General features: G+C 42.5%; 1 protein-coding gene across 5 annotated transcripts in view; it reads right to left on the reverse strand.

Annotated features, from left to right (window-relative positions):
- CHN1 (chimerin 1) overlaps positions 1-16,292 on the reverse strand; it is an 89,205-nt gene extending 72,913 nt beyond the window's left edge. For 3 of the 5 annotated variants that reach the window (XM_077785063.2, XM_085585085.1, XM_085585089.1), the window contains exons 1-2: positions 15,630-15,667; positions 15,331-15,452 (exon numbers count right to left, since the gene is read on the reverse strand). In XM_077785063.2, coding sequence (XP_077641189.2) covers positions 15,331-15,436 — 106 coding nt within the window. In that variant the 5' untranslated portion in view covers positions 15,437-15,452; positions 15,630-15,667. Of the gene's footprint in view, positions 1-14,795; positions 14,884-15,330; positions 15,453-15,629; positions 15,668-16,139 lie in introns of those variants that run through there. The other 2 variants (XM_085585087.1, XM_085585088.1) reach the window with 2 other exon arrangements.
- Positions 16,293-22,205: the final 5,913 nt, after the last annotated feature.

Consider the following 22,205-nt stretch of genomic DNA (forward strand, 5'->3'; position numbering starts at 1 on the left):
ACCAACCCACCCCACCCTGGCTTCAGGGTGCCAACGCAGCTGCCAAAGGCTGCAGAGAACTGCACTTCAGTCGGTGCCAATAAAAAAGACAGAAAGCTGTGGTCAGGCTTTCTTACCTGGCAGGAAGTGTTTTCTCAGAAACAAATACTTTTTCAGCATTTAAGTCCTTCACATGAATAGAAAAAGGGAAATGATCCTCTGGCTCAATCTTGTCCTGCCTTCATCTTTCCAAAGCAAAGGGGCAACAAACTATTTCTGACCAAATATCTTGCACAGGCTTACAGCACGTTTTTAAAGATATGACACGCAATTTTTTTGAATATTCCTTTTCTCTTAAACAAATCCTCTTATACTGTTATTTTACAAAAAAATTTTGGTTTAGAAGTCACTGAATAAATAATGTTAACCCAAATGTAATGTTGCTCCATTAGTGACTTAAAACAAAGACATTAATGACAAGAACCTGATGGCACATATGGCCTGGGGCCATGTGGAAAAACGCTTAGGGTTTCACAACCTGGGCATCACAGAATTTCCTTTGTTTATGGGAAAATCCCCACAGGGCTGAGAACACCCCAGGCAATAAGCACTACATTTCTGTATGTCACTCAGCAATGATGACTGATACTTCTACAATGTTACTGAGTCTTTGATGCTTCTTTAATGTTATCTTTGGCACAAAATTTCCTTTGAATTAAGGAAAAAAAAATGCTTTGAAAACTTTTAGGCACATCAAGGCTCTTCCTAAGACACCAATGATGTAAGGAGCTTCAGTACAGAAGTCTCCAAATAAACCAGCATCTATTTTCTCCTCCTTCTCCAGGTAGGGAAAAGACACCAGACAGGCTGATGCCAGTTCAACATGCTGGCAGGTGTTAGAGCTCAGCAGGCACCTCAGTGCTGTGTGGACAGCTCACCCTCCCAGCAGAGAGAGCATCCCCCTGCTCTGAGCTGGTGCTGCTTTCACAACACAACCCTGACCACAGAGACAAACTGCCTCTAGGTCCAAAAAGGAGCTTTTTTTTTTTTTTTTTTTTTTTTTTTGCCAGCTTATGTGGCTTGTCCCCTGCCAGGGGATGGCAATTTGCAGGCAGAGGTCACAGGCAGCCACTGGAGCACACCCAGCTGCTGCCAGGCCAGCCAGGGAGAGCTGGCACACAGAAGCTGACACACTGAAGCCATCCACCCACAGGGACGTGCCCAAGCTTGTGGGTAGAGGTGACAGTCACCAGTGACAAGTCTTCTCATACAGAGTTTACTCATTTACCTTGCCCTTTGGCACAGGTAGCTACACTTTTCAATGCCCATCAATTCAAATGCCACATGGTCAGCTTTAGACTTTTAAAATTAAATGATGCTTGAGTTATCTAAGCAAGAAAACAGTTTGGTGTATTTTCTTTTCTTTTTCAGTGGCATTCCCATCTGGGAGGAGAACAAGAGTAAAATACAATCTAAGGGAAAGATGCAAATCACTGAAAACAGGCACCAATAATGAAAGCATCCCTTCAGTTGCAAGATGGCACTAAATCACACACCCTGTGCCCCAGGAATTTTTAATATTAAAAACTTATTTTTATTTGCTCTTTCATCATCTCGTGCTTTTGCTTTTACTACTCCAAAAAGTGCAAGTAGATTTCTTCTTATTACTGGAGAAAAAATGATTAAGAAAAGTCAGTGTGAACAATGCCCCAGAAAGCTACAAGGGCTAATGGCATTTCTCTGCTGTGACCAAGGGGGAGACAAGAAAGCACACTCAGCAAAAGTGAAGGGGCCTAAAGAAGGGCATGCTCTAATAATTACATCAGTCTTGGGAAAGAAAAAATGGATCACACTGCCATCCTGTTTCTACAAATGTCTGATCTGGCAACAATAAATTCCATGGGAATGCTTCTAATGGGGTTGAATGAGAGACCCACTGAAAACAGCCAGAGTTCAATGCCTTTTATGAGCAGGTCTACTATTATTGCCTCTTTATGAATGATGGGAAATTTTAAGAAGTAATATTTTGCTTATCACAAACACTGCTGCAGTGGAATGAACTCATCTTCTAAGTGATTAGACCAGGTTGCAAATCATTCCTTTCTAGATTTTCATTTAATCAAAGCAAGGGAAGCAACTATTCATTTTTTCTCCTCTTTGCCAGATAAAATACTGGCATATGACTGCATCAGTAATGAGAAATAATCTTTTTTAAATCTTTTGCAGAAAAAAAAAAGTATCTTAAATTTTAAGGTGAAATTTTCACTTATGCAATGGTAACAAGCAAAACACAGCTGTTTTTCACTTTCTCTTGACAGCAGTTTAATGGAGAGGTGGGGAAATACCCCATGAAAGCACAGGTAGCTTACTGTTTAAGATAACTTTCAAAACATCTACTACTGTTTCTTAGTGTTGCTGAAAGTATAAAAATTTGGCTCTCAGAGAGGTAAAAAGATGACAAGTGCCACCTTGTGGGCATTTAATAAAGACAGAATTTAATGTTACTTTCTGTAGCTGTCTCCAGACAACAGGCTGCTGCTGATTTTTGGTGTTACTGGGAGCACCACCTCTGCTCTCCAAGAAAAGCCAGACACGATGGGAATTGCCTCCTGCCATGGCTCTGCAGGGCAGCTGCAGGTGAAACAAGAGTCAGGCCAAAGGCTGTCTGTAACCCTCATCACCACATGTATCCTGAAAAGACTCATTTACACAGTAAACAGCTTCCAACTGGAGATGTTGTCAAAATCAAATATGCCTCTCTAATGTATCTATTTAAAAGAAAACAGCCTTTTTTTTTTTTTTTTTTAAATTCATTGTGACAGAACTGACTGTGTCTGACTGCAGCCCTGAAGAGATGGATCAATGATTTTGGCAGTTTCCCATCCTCCCTATGGCTTATTTGAAAAGTCTATTGCAGACTAATTTTGCAAGGTCAAAATTGCCAGAAATAGGCCTTTATTGGATGAATTGCCTCTTTTAGATTTAACAGGAAATTTTTCCAAGTATCTTTAAGATTCAGTAAAGCAAACTCTTGTTCACTGTATGAATTCAGAGTAATGTCAGGTTGCACAAGCTTGAACACTGCAATCACACTTCTTTGTTTTTAAACCCAGACTGGTTTTCTCTGTAGACACTGTTTTGGTCATGGCCAGTGAAGTTTGCATGGAAGGATGAAGAAATATCTGTTGAGGCTATTGCTCTTACACTCTCTCATTTCAACCATAGCAAGGGATAATACAGGAGAAAACATTCACCCTTTGACATTTCCTTTCCTAATTTTTCTTCTGCAAATCCTTCTTTGTCTCCTATTTTAAAAATCTGCCTGCACAAAGACAAAGCTCATTTCCCATTGCCTGCTTAATTTCCTCCAAACATTAATAATACTAACAAGGGCACAGCACTTTTACCATAACTTAAAGCCAGTGACAACTGTTATAGCCACAGTCTCAAGACATTCATAGAAACGCTTTTTTGTCTTCATTTCTCTAACACATCTAACAGGGAATATTGATTGGAGTTTGATTACACAAATATTCTTAACAGTTACCCTACTAGTGAAAAAAAACAACATGATATGGTGTAGAAGTGTCTTCTAACTGTAAATTAATCTTCTTTAGTGAATACAATGTCTGTCCAGTCAAAGTTGAGCAGAAAAGACCCTTAAAAAAGGGTCTTTGAAATACAGCCCCTCCATCCATTGCATAATCCCCTAATTTGCTGAATGGGGAGACAAGCTTTATCACTGTTTGCTTGGTTGCTTTGATTTGTTTTTCCACACACAACACCAACATAATAAACGTAACTTCACTTTACCACTCTAAAATACGCCTTTAAGTAGAGCACTGAGGTTTTACCAAAAGGTAAAACCTCAATAAAAGAGCACAAGACTCTGCCACCCTATCCCTTGGTAAAAACCCACTGAGAACTTGTCCACCTTTGCATTTCAGACCAAGATAGCTGCTGTGCATTCATTAATCTCCTGGGGTGAAAAAAAACCCCAAACCTAAACCAAACTACCCATTAGCAGCCCAAACAAAAATCAGAGCTTTCCAGAGAAAATTAAGAGCAGATCTGATTTCTGACTGCTGTTATAACTGGCATCAAGATAGACTCACATGTTCCAAAGCACATCTCTCCAACTGTGTCAGATGGTCAAACCAACGTAGCTTCTACCTCAAACTTGACCCATTTAAACTCTTAGACCATCAAGTTATAAAAAAACCTATTATGATTCCTATTACAAACAGATTTTTCATTTTCTAAAACAGCTGTAAATAACACACACCCTTGCTCAGGCAAAAATATGGTTTGCATTTACGTCCTTATTTTCAGGACAGATGCAACTACCAAGTAAAGTAACCCTGATTGTTTTTTGCAGTGTCATGAAGGAAAGTCCTAAAAAAATTATTGGCAGGGTCTGAGACAGGAAATGGAAACAATGTGGTACTATGCCTTTTTAAAAATTGGAATGTAAAGTTTTATTCCAAAAGGCATTCTCTGATTGCTGTGATTGCTCCCCAGCCTGAGAGACGTACCAGTCCTCACCTCAGCCACTTCTCATATAAAACATTCAAGAGGCCTCCAAAGAAATGAATTAGGATGCTCCAGATAGAAAAGCTGAAAACTTCACATTTCTTTTGGCAATGCCATGGCTCACTATTATTACTGCAGCCAATGATGTATGGTGAAAGCTTTTCACCCAATAGCCCCTCCCTGTTTATAGCATTACATCCATCTTGTTCATAATGATTTTCCTCCTTGGCAGGCTCATCTGCTGCCCCAGGCAGGAGCCAAAGGACAGAGAGCAGGGCCAGCCCATGGAGGAGCTGTGCTCCTGCACCACGCAGCAGGTGAAAGGTCTAGTGCAGACCATAGCACACTGTGGGACTGGAGCAACAGCCAGATGGTCTCAGAGTGCCTTTGCAGCTCTGCAGGCACTGACAGCTTTTCTGCATGGGCCTCCCCTTCGTCCTCAGCTCCTTCTGGGTTTGGGAGGAGAAAAGCAGATCAGGGGATCTGAGAACAGGCTGCTGGAAGGAGAGCTGAACAGAGGTTTGGTACTGCCCTGAAAGAATGGGAGAAATAGCTGGAAAGCTTGATATGATCCATGTGCAGAGATAACTTCCAAGTCCCTTTTCAGTAAACTCCATGTTTCTTTCCCCCTACAGGAGATGAACTCAGATGGTTTTCTTGTCTCTGTTTTGAAATTGTTTTCTTTCTCCTTTTTTTTTTCCCCACTAATTAGAAGAAAGACAAATTGGTCCACAAGTAATGGAAACTTGGGTTATTAGCTCTCATGTTATCATGGCACTACATTAACCAGGTTTCCAAAAATCACTAGCTGCATTTCTTTGGTATCAAAGCATCCTTACTAAAACTAAGATCCCATGGAACTGTCCAGAAGTGAAAAGCAGACTTAGTCCTACATAATAAACCATCTAAACAGAAAATAGGAACAGTAGCTGGTGAGAGAAGCAGAGGCCCTTGTAGATGAGTCCATCAAAGAAAGATCAGTATCTCTATTCCCAAATCTTGCTAATCCACTATTCCCCCAGCCAGCATTGTCTCTCTGGATAACAGCTTTTTTTGTGTCTTCAGCTCCACTTTGATTTTATAAAAAGAACTCCATCATGGCAATTGACAGCACAGGAAAACACATAGACAGATGGAAGGATAGTGATAGGATGTGACAGATCAAAAAATCAATTTTATAATTTAAAAATGGTCCTGGCCTGACACAGCTTGGTGAAAACTGCTGTGAGGCAGAATGTTGCAAGCAATTGTCAGAGGCTGTGATACACAGGATTGCCATAGAGAAAGAAGGGCAAATGCTAAGACAGCTCTGGGACATGGCAAGCCCTGCTTGTGTCTTCCACAGCTGCTCTTGCACAGCAATGAGAGAAAGAAATGCCAGTTTTTTACATTTAAAAATCACAACAGCAACATCAACACCAACCCACCAAAAAAAAAAGCAATAAAAAAAGATCTTTATGCTTCTCACAGACCTTCCTACTAAGTGAGAAACAAATTGAAAAGCTGAGTTAGCCAGAGTGAGCTCTCCCACTGACAGAGCAGTCTGCAACTCACTCATCTCAGGGGCTGCTTAGGCTCCTGTCCCAGGAGTGCTGCATGCTCTGTCCCAGCCTGGGGCTCACCCTGCTTTGGGACAGCTGGGACACAAGGACTACAGTTCAGCTCCTGCTAATTCTGAGCCTGCAAAAGAGCAAGTTGAGACTAAATTATCATCTTTGGTCAAATGCAGCTGGAGGTGGATTGGGGTGGGGGCATCTTCTTATGTAGTACAAAATCTAAGGAATACAAGATGCTCCATCGAGTTACTGCTGTACTTGCTGCTGCCACTGAGCAGGGCCACACAAGGGTGCAGGGAGGGGACTGTGGCCAAGCTTCCTGTGACATGATGTGGCATTGGGAAGATACACAGGTCAGCCAGGAGCTCCCTGAGCACCACAATAAAGCAACAGCACAGCTACAGGCACATGAGCTCACCATTGGAAATGAATGCTGTGACAAGCTTCCTCTACTTCTGTTTCTATTAAACCACTAAAGATTTTTCTCAACATTTGTTAAGTCCCATTTATAAATATAGTGCTTAAACAAAAAAAAAGGCCAAAAAGGAAATCAGTAGAATTAATTGCTGTGTCAAAATCATGCTTCCTTTATTGGAAGAGTAAACTAACATGTGCATGTTCTGCCTGTAAGAGACAGATGAGGAAGAAATACATCCTGTTTGGAGTTTTTTTGTAGGCTGTTTTTTAATGAAAAATTATCCCAGATTGCACTGAAACACTATGTCCAGATTCACATGGAAACCATAAAGCACAGCTGAACAATACTGGAAAACTGGCCCTACCAAATAATTATCAGCAACTTTTATAGCCTGTAGTCTGCTCTGGACTGCATATGTATCAGATATAATTCAGCATTGAGGAGACTGACTTGTACCCTGCCAATGCAAGCACAAGGAATGGTCAGGTACTGCACTAAGGCACTGAGCTTGTTTTTCAGAACTCTTCTCCTCTTTTCACAGTCTCCTATGTACACCACACAAGAAATAATTCAGTCTCTCCTTATCCACTGGTGCAGCAGTACTCTAAAATTTCCTACATGGCATACTGTACTGTGAAGGTGCTGAGGCACTGGAACAGGCTGCCCAGAGAAGCTGTGGCTGCCCCATCTCTGAGAGTGTTCAAGGCCAGGCTGGACAGGGCTCTGCTCCAGTGGAAGGTGTTCCTGCCCATGGCAAGGGGTGTAGGAACTAGATGACCTTTAAGGTCCCTTTCAACTGAAACCCCTCTGTGACTCTGTGATGTCCTGTTGTACTTGCTATGTCATTTAAATGGTTGCAATGGTGGTTGTGTAGCTGTGGTAGCACAGCACAGCACAGTGGGCAACAAAGCAATTCTAGCATTTAGGAAGCAGAGTTTTACCTCCATGTTTAGAATGAACTTTCACAGAAGCAAGCTGCCTTGGAACATTCAGTTTGTGATCAAGATCAGAAAACATATATTTTTATTTCAGTTTCTTAAATGGCAAGACTGCTCTTGCAACAAAGGAAGCAGGAAGGAGATGGAGATGAGGACTGCAGCAGAGAGGAAACCACCACCTCCCACCAGCACCAGGAGTATCCAGACCCAACCACAAGATGTTTTCAGCAGAGCCAGATCCTGCCACCTGCACCAAAGCTGGGTGTGACCGTGGGCTTCCTTACAGAACTGACAGACACCAAAAGGAAGTTACCTGCTCACTGTGAGCAGGAAGGTCCAGCCTGCAACCTCTTCAGAGGTCCACAACCAGAGAATGCAGTTTTTCTAATGCATTCTCCCAAGGGACTAAGCTTTGGCCACATGAAAAACAGACCACTTCATCACATCCTATTAGCATTAACAAAATTTTAACCAAAAACAAACCAGCCCTGACATGACCAGTCTTCCAGAAAGTTTATCACAGACCAGCTAATAAGGTCATGAAAATAAATTCAGGGATGAATGTATCAAATATATCATGGAAATCAGACTCACAGACAAATAGAATTTTATGAGAACAATTCCCAATAACTTTCACATCACTTCATATATATAATTTTCATTCAGAATGCTGTAAATGTCAAATGCCCAGCAATTCTTACACATTCACAGAGGCTGCTGCACACACAGCAACGCTATTGGCTTCCAGCTGGGTGTGACAAACCTCCCTCCCTCCCCCTTACTAGAATCAGGACAAGGATCAATCAGTCACTCCACACATAGCAAAACCCTCAGAACAACACAGAGAACTGCAGAAACTCTTCCCAGCATCTTCCTGCCATGGCCAGCGAGGGTGCCTGAGGCCCAGATGTCATGCAATCACCAAGTCTTAGCTACATTGTTGAATTCTTTAGAAGACCAAATATTTCAGGGACCTTAAATGGCACTTTTCCTTGTTTCTACACAGACTCAAAAAAGCAACATCTAGAGGGTTTTAAATTTTTCTGCCATTGTTTGTGAAGATGTACAAGCCAGATAAAATCCATAGGACTGAAAGAATAACCAAGCCGGTTTATGATTTTATGAGGGAGGAGGAAGCATCTCATTTTCTGCTAATAACTACAAAAGAGCCCCTGGGCCAGGTCTCGGGTCTGTTTTGCTCCATTGTGAAGACATTTGTGTGCAGAACTCTGCAATCTTTGTCCACAGGGTGGAGCAGCTCAGTAGCCTGAGCTGTGGATGCTACACCCCACGTTCAGAAAAAACTGAATTGTCCAACAATGCTCATTCAGCTTAGACTGCACAGAGCAGTTACCCATGTCTGCACCCCTGGGGGAATCCTGATTAATCTGTCTTTATTCAACAAAAATAGCAGTCTTCGAAAAGGCTTGAGCTTTGAGTTTTGGAACAGTATTTAAATTATGACTATAGTACTGCCACTGTGAGTAAACACAATCTTTTCCTGACATTGAGATGTGCTTTCTGTCAATGGAAAACTTTTTGTACACCTGAAAAAAACACGTAAACCCTCTCGAAGTTAATCAGTGAGAGAATACAGTCCCAAAACCTGACAAAGTAAAAAGCATAAACTGAGTCCAAAACAAACAGAAGAAACCCCACATTTACGCCTGAAACATCAGCCCTTGGCCAGTGTGAAATGTACATCAGGAAACCTTCCTAGATCCTCACATTCAGAGTGTCTTTCACTTCAACATCATCAGATGAGATTCTGTGTTACACAGAGTGTCTCCATTCCTAGTGGGTCTGCTGGTGTCAAGAAGGAAAGGGATGCAATTGTTCAGTGATGTGCCTGAGCTGAGGATAACGTAAGAGAATCTCCTTGGAAAAAATTTTTTAAATCTCACCTTAATTTAGTATTTGAGCACACAGCTGGACATGTCCTTTCCAGTTTCAGCAACAACATTCCAACTTCTGATTTCTTTAAATTCTTATTCTAATACTCACAACTGAAAGGAAACACAATTTTATACTTGCCACTGTATGAAGCACACTTCTAAGTACTAAGCTGAGAAGCCATGACTCAAATTTTTTCATCCTTGTCTATACTGTTAGTGTCGCTTCTCTGGTATTTTGATCAATTTACTAGTTAATAGATCCTATACAGGTTTTTCTTCTGATTGCATTGCTGGCAAAACCTTTTCAAGCCTGCTCTCCTTATTTGTTTCATTAGGTTCTATAAATCATGAAAGGTTAGCACAGCACCTAGGAGAAAATGTTCTTATGACTCTCAGCACCTGGACACTTCTCCTCCCAGTCATATGAATGGGAGTAAGTTCTTTAATTTTTTTGGCCAAGAAGCATCCGTGATAGATACCATTCCTATCATTCTACATTTATTTTCCCTGTAGTGACAAAAGCCCTACTATAAATGTCCCAGTTCCACGAACAAGCTCCCATTACCTACTTCAGTTAGGGAACATACTCAGAGACCACTTTTCTGATACAACTGGACTCTTAAGAGACTCTGTCAATAAACTTTACAATCACAGGTAGCCACAAGCTTTAAGCATAGCTCAGGGCCACATACATAAATATAGAGAAGAACTTGAATTGTAGGTGATCTGTTTATTTCCTGTTCTTAGAAGGCACACAAGCCAGGAAATAAGCAGGTATTTTTGAGTATTTCCTATCCTACAGAGAATCTGCAGCATTACCTGTTGTGAGCCATTTTTTAGAGGAACACTTACTTTCCCTGTACCTGTGCCAACCAAGCACTCTAAAAATTAATGCCCCTTCCCAAGCAAAGAAAACATTTATTTAGTGAAAACTTTCTCTTTTTAAGACTGACACATTAGAAAATGTGATTGAATCAACATAAGTATATCTTACCTTTTGAAGCAGCCATGAATCAATAAGCACAGTTTGCATGGAGAACAGTAATCACAGATACATGGAACTTAAAACAGTAATTTGTTAATTATTATTTCAAATATGGAAGAACTTATTTCAAAAGGTTCACTTCATACTCATAGTAGTAAATAGTCACAGAAAAATAATTTTGTGTAGTACCACATCAGAGTTCACAGTCGTGAAAACAATTCTGCTAAGTGAGCAAATTACTATTTATGTTTCAGAAATGCATGGACACCTGAAACAGAGGTATCATTGGCTTCTTAGCCCCTGCCCTTTCTGCCTGTAGCAGTGTATTGCTTGTTTCTTTTATTCAGATATTTTCCCTAAAGATTTCTCTAAAAAATTGCCCTTGTTCATCATCTCCTTATAAAACCGTATCTGTCATGCAGACTGCAGCTCTGTCTCTAATCCCATTCAGCTGCAGCCACTCATCAGACTGCAAGCACTTTGAAGATTAAAAGAGAATTGCTTCACTTCTCAGTCCTTAACCACCAATACTCAGGGATGAGTTTTCATCCATTGGCAGGCTCTGAGCAAGAAGGCAAGAACACGAATAACTAATGACAAATATGTCCATGAAGATGTCTCCTGGCTGTTTTGTAATGTCCTCCTTTGTTCACACAAGAGACTTGATGAGCAAATAAATGAACAGGAAGGGAATTTGTAAAAGACAAGGACAGCTTGCAAGTACTAAACATAACAAAACTATTTTTCTTTCGAAGTATAATGTTTACTTTCTTTAAACACTTTTCAGGATATTCAAGGACACAAGCAAAGAGTGGGGTAACTTAATACTTCCCCTCCTTATCCCTCTGCATTGTTTGTTATCATTCCAACAGTTGAGTCATCCAAGTGGAATGACAGCATGCACCTCAGCCCTGTCACTGTGCAATCTCACATCTTAGGGTACTAACAGATGGGCTTTAGGAAGTCTAGCCATAGGAACGTGACTGATTGCTCTTCCTGTCACTAGGAAGCTGCTACCCTGCAGGGATTCAGCACAGCAGGACTGGTGGGTATCCCTGAGCCACCTCTCTGCTAAACCAGGCAAGTGGCTTCAGCCCAGCCTGCAAAGGCTGGGCATGCAGCCACCAGACTTTGTGCTGAGATGGCAGAGAATGGCTTATACACAATTCCAGCTACTGCATCAGGCAGCAAGAAATAGAGAGAAAAAGGAGGCTACACCTGTAATCACCTCAACCTTCTGTAAGGCAACACGACTATGCTGCAGGAGGAAAACCAGCAATAGAACTGGACATCTGCTCAAGTTCCAGACATTTACACACACTGCATGTGAAAATGTGCACTTTGTGTGGACTAAGATGACTTTAAAATCCCCACCGACTCTTAATAAGCAATTCACATGGATATCAAACCTCTTGTATCTATTACTTCCAACAAACAAAAGGATCAGACAGCAATTTTTTCTGCTTCTCAGAGAAACTGACTGTCTTCCAGTCTTTTGCTGAGGCAGTCCTTGTGCAGGACCTGCTTTCCACTGTTAGGTCAAACTTGCATTCCAAGTGCTTGGCCACTGGAACACCAACTGAATGTACTTATGAAACCCTGCTTTGGCTGGTACCATGAAAAGGCATGGCACATATGGGTGACCACCTATGGTCACAACAGGCTATTTCTGCTGTTGTAACTTTATCACACAGTCATTGAATATCCTTGAGTTGGATCCCAAAAGGATCATGGAACACAAGTTCTGGCCCTGAACAGGCCAAAATCACAGCATACATCTGTGAGTGTTAACCCTGCGTAACTGTGAACCCTGCTGGGGTGCCACATTGCCCGAGCAGCCAGCATGACTGAGGTAACAGAGGTCTGTTTCCAGCTAACAGCTTCCATTGCTGACTAATTCCAACGGGCTGCTCTTCCTTTTCCCATCTGTGGAGCAGCTGAACTCCTCTTTCCCACAACCCACATCACAGACTCATCATCTGTACCACTGCACTGGGGGAACATGGGCAGCCCCCTACATACCTTCCATACAGCCAGCTGTCAGCACCAGGTATGTTGGAAGGTCATGAGTGAGAGACAATGACAAGCTCAAGAAATGAGTTTCAAAATAACTAAAACTGATGAAGTGAAGAGTCTTAATGCTTTCCTCCCTTGTACTTTCTTGTTGCATCATTCTCTCGCCAATAGGCTGTAACTGAGAAGGGGCAAGTCAGGAACCCCTCAGGCTTGTTGTGCTTTTCTGCAGAAAAATGCTGTTCATACATTGTTAATACTAGAAACTCTTTTCACAACCAACTTTCCCAAGAGTCTCAAGTGCCACCTCGCAGCTGCAAAGTGCTCCTGTGGCTATGTGAGGCTGCTCTGAGGAAAATGGCAAAGGGCAACTTCCAACAGGACCTGATAAATCCCAACCTTTCAACCGCCTGATAAGCGTGTCCCTGCTAATCCAGGACCTGCAACGTCAGCCTGGTCTCCAGACCTGGCCCCTTCTAGTAGAGTCTTTGCACTATGCACTGAAAGAGCCATAAAACACTCCCAAGAGCACTTTATGACATTTCCCAACCCTCTCCTCTCCTCTCCCTTGCTGTGCACATACAAGTACACACTGATTGAAAGGGACCCAGGAAACTTGGGGAATTTTCTCCCCCACCAAAGTTGACATGACAATTTATGTCAAGTTCTACATGCTTTTGGAGCACAATTTATTAGAAGTAGCCTGAGAATGGTGAAATTTGGTTCAGTGTGATATATCATTACAGATTAGGGAAAATAAAAATGCAATATTGAGCCTAGAATTTACGTGAGTGACCAGCACCAAAGAAACCGCTCCCCTGAGACCTGTTTGCTTAGGACAATTTTACTGGTATAAGATACATGAGAATTTAAAATAGTACAGTTACAGCTGCTTAATGCCTTAAAACAGATACATTAATTCAGACATTTATGTTGCCATTCCTCAGATTTGCTGATATTGCTTTGGTGGGGGGTTATATTGAAATAAACAAAACCTCCCTGTTTTGTGGGTTGTATTTTTAATGATTTACTATGGGTCAGCCCCAGTGCAGTAACTGAAAATGTAACTATCCATCAGCAGCCAACATTTATAACAGAGGCTGAACACTGCTCATGAAGCTCAAAGCAAGCATGTTGTAGTCTGTCTTTGTTATGTGCTGAGACAAAGTGTGGCAAGCTACCCCAGCTCAGAGGACTCACAGCAACACAGCTGTGCTAGCTCAACCATAAATTAATCACAGCCACATCTGCAAAGATATTGCACTCACATACACTTCTGCATTTACACAACTCACACTCTTGCATTCAGAGTTTAAGACATACTGTAAAGCTTTTACATTTGCAAAAGGCACCACATTCATTAGTTGATGCACATGAGTCAAATTTGTTGCATTGTTTTATTGTCACTTTTTGTTTTCTTAAAAGCATGCAATCCCGAGGTTTTACCCTCAGCAAGATAATGTTTAAAAACTAGACAGACACAGCAGAGCACCCCACTCTATCTTCTCCTGACTCATTGTCTTTTACGTGTATCAATGACATTAACTGTAACAACAGATGTGATAACACACAAAACCACCAAGTTACTTTGTAATGCAAATTTGTATTAATAGAATATGTCATGCAGTCAGTCAAACACATACAAATTGGAAAAGAATCACATAAGTTAAAAAAAAGGTATCTGATATAGGAATGCCAATTTCTTTAAAGGTTAAAATTAAAATATTCTTCGTTTTTGTAGACAAATATTATAATTAAACTCAGCATGGAGAATGTGTGTATTTCAGCCTATTTTTTTTTTCTGTTAGGGAAAATGACAATATTACCTTCAGTGCCGTTGTAACAAATTATGCATTTTCAAACAATCTAATTCAAAATTATACACTGTAACATAAACAGTTTCTTTCAAAACAGCCAATCTGCCATATGATCTCTATGTTCACTTTCACTTCTAAGTTAAAGAGCTTGATCCTCACCCTACACCTGACAACCTGCAGGCCCCCCTACCTTGCAGCTCCTGAAGTCCCGTGAATTCAGTGACAAGATCAGGCATATAATGACAGAGACAGTTTACTCTGACCTATGAACCCTTTGCATCCTGAAAAACTCGAGCAGGAAATATAAATATGGGAGACAGCACTGTAGCTAAATCCAACACAGCACAGATTTTATTTGCCGGGAGATATTTTGCAACACGTGCTAAACTTCTTCTTAGATGGGGTTCAATACGTAGAATAATATAGCAGGTGTCAATTTTTAAGAAAACCCAAAAAAATTATTTTAGTCTTTTAAGAAATTGTACCAGTCCAAGAGTCAGGAAATGAATGAAAGCAAGCCATTTGTTTATATATGAAATAAAATCCACAGTCTAAACACAATGAACGGACTTTGCATCCTCTATTCACTAGAAATCACTTGTGGTGCACGAGCTTCTTTCAAGAAAGAGCATCCTGATTATACTGTTAACTCTGTACTGACCTTATACTAATTTCTGTTTTCCTTTGCATTGCTGAATTTATCTCACGTTGCCAGACACAATTTGAAGCTTTTTTGTTTGTTTGCCCGCTGTAAAATAGCGCACGTTAAGCACAAGCAAGCTCAATTCAATCACGTTACTTAGCAGAACCCACACGCTCAACAGTTTAGGCAGGAGTTTTCTCAAGCCGGCTCGCTCCACGCCGTCCCAGGCAGCGCAGCACGGCCGGAGCGGCGCTCCCAGCGCTCTTTCCCGGGCTGACCCCGCGGGAGGGCAGCGGCTCCCGGGGCCCCCCGGGCCGGCCCGTGTCCCCGGCACAGCCCCTCGGCGCCGGGGCTTCCCGAGGCACCCCAACTTTGCTCTGCCCGCCGCAGCCGAGCCCCGCCGGGCCGGCAGCGGGGCCGCCCCGCCGGGGACATTCCCGCAGCCCCGGGCCCGGCGCTGCGGGCGGCGCCCACGCCCAGGCGCTGCCGCGCCGCAGACAATGGGGGCGGCAGCCCCGCGCCCGCCGGGCCGAGGCGGCGGCGCTTCACTCACCGAACAAGGTCAGAGCCATCGCGGCGGCGGCGGGGCGGGCCCGGGGGGCGGCGGGGGCTGGCCGGGCGGCGCGGCGCTGGCATTGGCGCGGCGGCAGCTCTCGCATCAGCGGCGGGGCGCGCCTGCAACACAAGTTGGGCGCGGGGCTGTCAGCGCGCCCCGCGGCACCGGCGGCCGCTGCCACTTGCTGCCGCGGGGCGGGGCGGGCCAGCCCGCAGGGAAGGGGAGGGGCCGGGCCGGGGGTGTCGGGGACGCGCGGCACCGGGGCAGCCCGCGCCCGCCCCCCGCCCGCTGCTCACGCTGCGTCCCGCCGCCTCGGGGAGCCATCTTGCGCCGCGCTCGGCCCGCCTCCGCCCGCCGCGGCCGCCGGGACGGTTCCCATGGCAACGCGGCCGCCGCGCCGCCGGGCACAAAGGGAAGCGCGACCCTCCCGGGACGGCCCGCGCGGAGCCCCGGGCCCATCCCGCACGCGGCTCCGGCTCGGCCCTCGGGCCCCGCCGGGGCCGTCCCGGGCACCGCCGCTCCTCTGAGGAGATGCCCCGTGGGAAGCACCGCTCCCCGGCCGCTGCGTCTGCCTGGTCCGGCAGAAGAGGCAACGGTCCTGTGAAAAACACGACTCCTTAAAGCGAGGTGAAAATTTCCACTTGTGTGCCAGCAAGCACGAAGAGAGCAAACACATAAATTCCCCCTCAAAATATTTCGTCCGAGAAATTTCAGTCAGCCCAGCTTCACCGTTTTTCGCTGTCCAGGACTGTAAATTTCAGCGCTAAAAGCGCTTAATGGGAAAGCCAACAGCGTTCCCGGTGTACCTGGCTCGTGCCGGTGGCATTTTCCACCGGCAGCACGCCCTTAGCGCGGAGGCTCGGCAGGAGCGGCTGCCCGCGCCTCCCGGGACCAGCGCCGCCGCACCGCAGCGCTCCCCGCTCCTCGCGGCGGCGCGCTCAGAATTCAAACCGCGGCGCAGTCCGCGGAAATGCAATCCGCTACAGCTGTGCCAGTCCGCCGCCTTCAGCAGAGGCTTCGCAGACCTCAGCCAGGCAAGCTGTGCAGGTGTTTTCACGGACGTCATGGAGCGGGTCCCACCTCTCCTGGGGCACTGTGGTGGGGGGCGTGCAGAGGGAAGCCTGCCCGCAAGACAAGGCTTTTGGCAGAGAAAAGCCCGAAGGAAGAAAAGCACGTGCATAGGCTGCAGTTAATGGTTTCAGTTCCGTGAGTGCAGCTCAGGGTCAGCAAGTGACTAAAACACCTTTCCTTCTCCAAGGCAGCTAAAGCATAAAGGCCTGTCTAAAAAAACCAGGTGGTTTGTGCAGTTAACCACACTCAGGTGTCCATGTTCAAAATTCTGCCTAATCTTTGTTGTAAAGAACCAAATGAAAACATTGTAGGGAGTTTTCAATATATCTAAATATCCTTTAAGACAAAAACATGACATTTGTTATGTCTGTCGTATATTTACAAACATAGGTTTTTAGGTTTATGTACTTCACTTAGTGTGCAAAGTTAAAAAAATGAATGCGAGACTGATTGTTCCCTTTTTCTCATTTCTTCCTGAATAAATTCTACTGTGATGGACCTGATTTTACAAAACATTTTCATTTTGCATGCATAAAATGCAAACGTTTACTGAGCAGATGAACTGCCAAGAAATAATATTTTAATTGCAGGGCTAAAAGGAGGTTAAAAATAAATTAAAACTGGTTTGGAAAAAAGCAATGCAAAAAATCTTTGCATTTCTACCCACATGATTTGACCTTTGCGTGCACAGAGTGTTTTCCTTGGCTTTTTGGAAATAAGTTGGATCTTCAGGGTTTTTTCCCCTTACATTTCCTGGAATTAAATCCCAAGCTTTCATTCCAACTTCCTTCAATTAAGTGGCCTGCTTTTACTCTTCCACTACTCCCAAATATTTTTTAATAACTATTCAACTGCATGTTTACATTAAAAATGCTTTCCTGTTCAGAGTGTAAAACTATTTTTCGGGATAGGCAGTAACTGAACTACAGCTAAGATCAGCCCGAGTGATTTGATTAGTCATTTCAATTGTCTAATAATGCCTTTGCTATTAGTGCAGTTATTGCTAAAACCTAGGGAAGCGTGTTGGTCATTTCACAGTTAGTTACTGTACTTTACCGTGCCTGGAACAGTAGCTGATCAGAGTTTTCAAAACGGAGCTCAATTGTTATTTCTGATTAGATTCTTTGCTTGGCTTAAGGGGATGTTTTGGCCCTGGCTCCAGCAGCCTTCAGGGGACAGCAGCAGCTTTTGGAAGGACTTCACCATCAGGCTCGTCCCCAGAGCCCCCGGAGTGTGCCCATACACACCTGTACCATTTACCTGCCTTACAAGGGCTTTGGCACAGCGGGAACAAAGCAGAGAAAAACATTAGTCCAAAATTCACCAGGCCAAGGCCCCTGCCACCACATCCTGCTTTTGAATGGACCTGAAATCCTCACGGATGTATCTCTTTAATAACAACATTATCTTAAAATTACGTAATGCCTTATCGAGCCAGCACATCTTATGCACAGGCGATAACAATGATTTAGCCACAACTCTGGGAATTTCATTAGAAAAGAGCTGGAGCTGCCCCAGCACAGCCCCCATGGCCGTGCGCGGGAGCGAGGGAGCAGCCGGCACACAGCTCCCACCTGGCCCTGGTGGGGCTGCTCCTTCCGACACAGCCCAGCTCACAGGTTTGCTCTTTCGCAGGGGAGAGAACAAAAGAGAACCCTGGTGTGCACGACCTTGGTTTAAATGGCAGCAAGGATGAGCTTGGCGTTTTGTTTCCCTGGATCTTTAGCCCTTGAAAAGCCCTCCCTTGCAAAACGGGCTTGCTAGCATCACGTTGTGCAGCAAAGGTGCCATTGTATTTGCCACCTGGTAGGAATATTTGTGGGCGTATTACAAAGTGTACCTCAAGGATAAAGGCTCCAGAAGAGAAATACATGTGTAACATGCTATTTTCTGGCCTTCTCATTGCTCTTCAGAGGTTTCTTGCCTCATCTTTCAAACCCCAAAGTTCTGTAGAATCTCTAGTTAGTTTCTACGGATTCATTATTCATGTAAAATATCATCACTGGGGTTTGGGATTGGTTTCTAGTGTTCAAGTGTTTTTGTTTTTTTTTTTTTTTATTTTGGCTCCTCTCCTTTTGCTGTCTTGCTCTAGGCACTGAGCACCATGAGACCAGTGGTCCATTTCCCAGTGGCTTTTCTGTGATCCATCACCTTGTCTGAGAGTCTGGTACAAAATTGTTCCTAATTACTTGACATTTATTCTTCAAACCTTAACTAATGCACTAATCATATAGTGATAAATGAGATTTTAAAATTAATCACTGACATTTTTAAAGATTTATACACAACTGTAAAAACAGGTTACCAGCTAGTAAATATAATGTTGTGTGAAGGAAAAAAACCCCAACCTACCATAAATTAAAGCTGTCCTTTATTAATGGGAAGCAGTAAAAGTGAAGACATGGTGAGATGTTACCTGATGAATAGGGGTAGCATCTTATCACAGTTAGTGTCTTCCTGCTACAGATCCCCTTGACAGCAGGAAAACAGCATTTGTAGAAGCCTTGTTATGTGCAGAATTTAATTTAGCTTTTAATGTGTAATTGCTGGAAGTTTGTGGGGCAGGCAGGGAAGTGGCCAAGGGCTGCCTTACCAAGCAGATTTGAGTTCACAGTATTTGCAATGGAACATTTACTCCTTGGAAAACAGCAAGACAGATTTCTACCTCTTGTTCAGTAAGATAAATTCAATTACTTTAGCTAATTTAAGAGTCATCCATAAAAGGTTTGAAGGCTGACCAGCCAGCTTGCTAGTTATAATTAATATTTATATAGATGACAGCTATTTGAATATAACATCAAGCCTATTACCAAACCCAGAACAGCCATTGCACATTGCCAGCATTTTGGATAATCTTTCTCCCTTTGATGACAGAACTGCCATTTGAGCCAGTCTTTTGGATGCTGCTGTTGTTCATTATTAATGGCAAAATCATTTAAGCTCAATATTACCAAACACTGTACAGGCATAGAGGGAAAGAGAATCCTGCATCAACTGCAGCAGCTATGAACAAACTTTGCAAATCAGACATAATCAGTGTTTACTAGGATCTATGCTAGTCTGTAGATTTTTGAGGTATTTTTTTTTCTTTTATCATCAGTGTACAGACTAGCAAAATAACAGTTATTAGGAGGAACTTGCATCTTGAATTTTGTGATCATTGCTGAAGAAAGGGAGATATGCATAACATCCATCAGTTCTTTTTTTTTTTAAATCACAAAATCACAACCAGCATATTAGAAACTGACATTTGGCATCCTATCCTGATCCACAGGACTTGCACCATGTCCCCACAACAGCTTAGAGCAGTTTGGTACACAGTTCATGGTGTACATCAGTGAAATGAAAAATGGGCTTAACACACCTACTTTTGGCTCTCATGAATAAATGTTTGACACAAATAGGTGACAATGAAAATTTAGAATTTTTCTGGTTACAGTAGAAGTGGATGCCATAAGATATAATGGGAAAAGCACATGAGCAAAGTCTTAATTTTAGAATTAAACTAATGTTGTTTACTTGAAATCTAAAGAATGTGCTGTGTTTAGACTGATATTAGGAGAAGTTATGCAATTTTGGAATGAAACTACATCAAAGGAAAAAAGCTCCCTCTTGCCTGTGTTTCCTGAACAAAGTCCTTAACGAAAGAATTCTTAAGAAATTTTACATCCTGGCTGCACTTAACTGGATTTCTGAGATGTGCATAAATGTGGTGAGAATTACATCATAAACAGGTACTGTGCATAGGATAGAGCTAACACTACCTCTGTAGCAGCTAGTAAAATCATAGATCTTAAACTTTGATGTTGACATGCACAGCGTTTCTCTTGAAGCAGGTGATGTGTAGAGCTAACAGTATCAAAACTATTTATGATTGGAAAAGGTTGGTTGGTTCTTTTTTTCCATTTGCAGCTGCTCTGAATGCACTTTAACACCAGACTATTTATGAGCTTTCTTATTGCTTATGTGCACACTTACTGGCATATCCCATAAGTACAGACTTCTAATGTGAAATCAGCTAGTAACAAAATTATTAAAATACTAGGAAATCTCAAAATTGCTTGCACTTTTGCTCAGATATAAGAGCTACATACTCTAAGTTACATTTTCTAAGAATCCAGTGTAAGAAACAATATGGTTTTGATTTCTTGTTTTATTAAGTGAAATGAACAGGCTAATTAAAGAAATTCCAGGAAGTTTCTGCTTTCTGTCTCCTAGGGACAAGCCTCAAGTGTCAAAGGAGATAATTCTGATGGCTATAAAACATCCAAATGTGTTTATACTGGCTATAAAATGCAGCTTATACCTTCTATTTAACTTTCATCATATTTTGTTTTTATACACTGCTTAGAAATTCATATTAAGCATTAGTTGAAGTAGTGCTTGTGTATATTTGGAAAAAAACCCCACAGTGATTGCAAGTTAAAAAACAGAAGGCAAGCCACTGGCAAAACAGGAATAAACCGTTATGACTAATTTCATCCATAAACACTAAAAACTAAGAACAAGCTAGCCATCAAAAAATATAAAACTCTCCAAGATACTTCTAGTCCCATCTTTCAAAATGTCTTTAACCCTGAGTGATGATCTCGTACTTGAAGCCATAAGCTGTGCCACAGAACTGGCAGCGGCTCTTCATGCAATCAGTTGAGCCTTCTAGAACTACTAGACCCACTTCCAGATCTCCAGGATGGATTTGAGGAATTTTTAAAGAAACTGAACCTGCTCATAACAATTCAGCGATTCTGAAATGCTGTATAGAACTAACACACTCTTGGTGCAATTATTGGATTGTCTAGTATCAGTCCCTCAAAGTAATTTCTGCATTCCTAGAGAAGCCAATGTATATGTTACTGAAGCCAGTCAAAAAGAATGTTTTTTAATGAGGGTATTAGCAATCCCATGCAACTTGCTTCTCAGACAGCATTGCACCTTCTAGAATATTTAGTGTTCTTTGAGATAATGTCCATGATTCAGATCACATGAAATATTTAGAGGTATTTTAAGGCTCAGTAATGCACTTCACAAGAACAAGGGTGTATGGGTCCTGGTGAGGCAAACTGTATCAGATTTGAAGTTGAATTTTATGTAATAGTTTAGAAAAATAAGTAAGAAATTAAGTCTAGAAACAGTGAGAGATTTCTGCTGTATAGACAGATGCAATCACATTATCAAGGTCCTTTGTAGAATGAAATTTAATTACTTGAAGGCACTTCTAAGTCCAAGCCTCAAAATGTTGAGATAGGATAATTAATCAGAAGTTTAAAAAAAAAAAAAAAAAAAAATCTCTGATCCATCTGTTTACTTCCACCAGGAAGACTGTAGGAGAATATAGGAGAATATAAAATCTTCGAAACAGAGCAGGCAAGAACATGCACTACTGGTACCTTCCTGCTTTACTGCACAGCTAACCCTGTGAGCAGCCAGGTAATGGCAGCAGGGCACAAAAGGCAAGAGAGAATAATATTGGAAATATCTTTCAAGAACATCATTAGCTCTTCAGCATCACAGAGAGATGACATTAACCAAAGCAACTTCAAAGAGCTGAAGGAGATTAAAGTTTTTCCTCTTAATGATTCTAAAGTGTTATTGAAGGGATCAATAGCTCTTCCTGTTAAACGAGCTGTTCAAATCAAGTATTCCTGGAGAGGAGATAAACCATTGCTGGAAGTAATAGTGGAATTTAATTAGGATTTGAGGTTTTTCACTATTCATTAATTTATCTGTCAGTATCACAATAGTTTTAGTGAACTGTAAGTTTACAACAGTAGGATACCTTATGAGAGAATTATCTAATGCCT

The sequence above is a fragment of the Lonchura striata genome, chromosome 7 (genome assembly GCF_050655825.1).
Source record: "Lonchura striata isolate lonStrDom1 chromosome 7, ASM5065582v1, whole genome shotgun sequence".
NCBI lineage: Eukaryota > Metazoa > Chordata > Aves > Passeriformes > Estrildidae > Lonchura > Lonchura striata.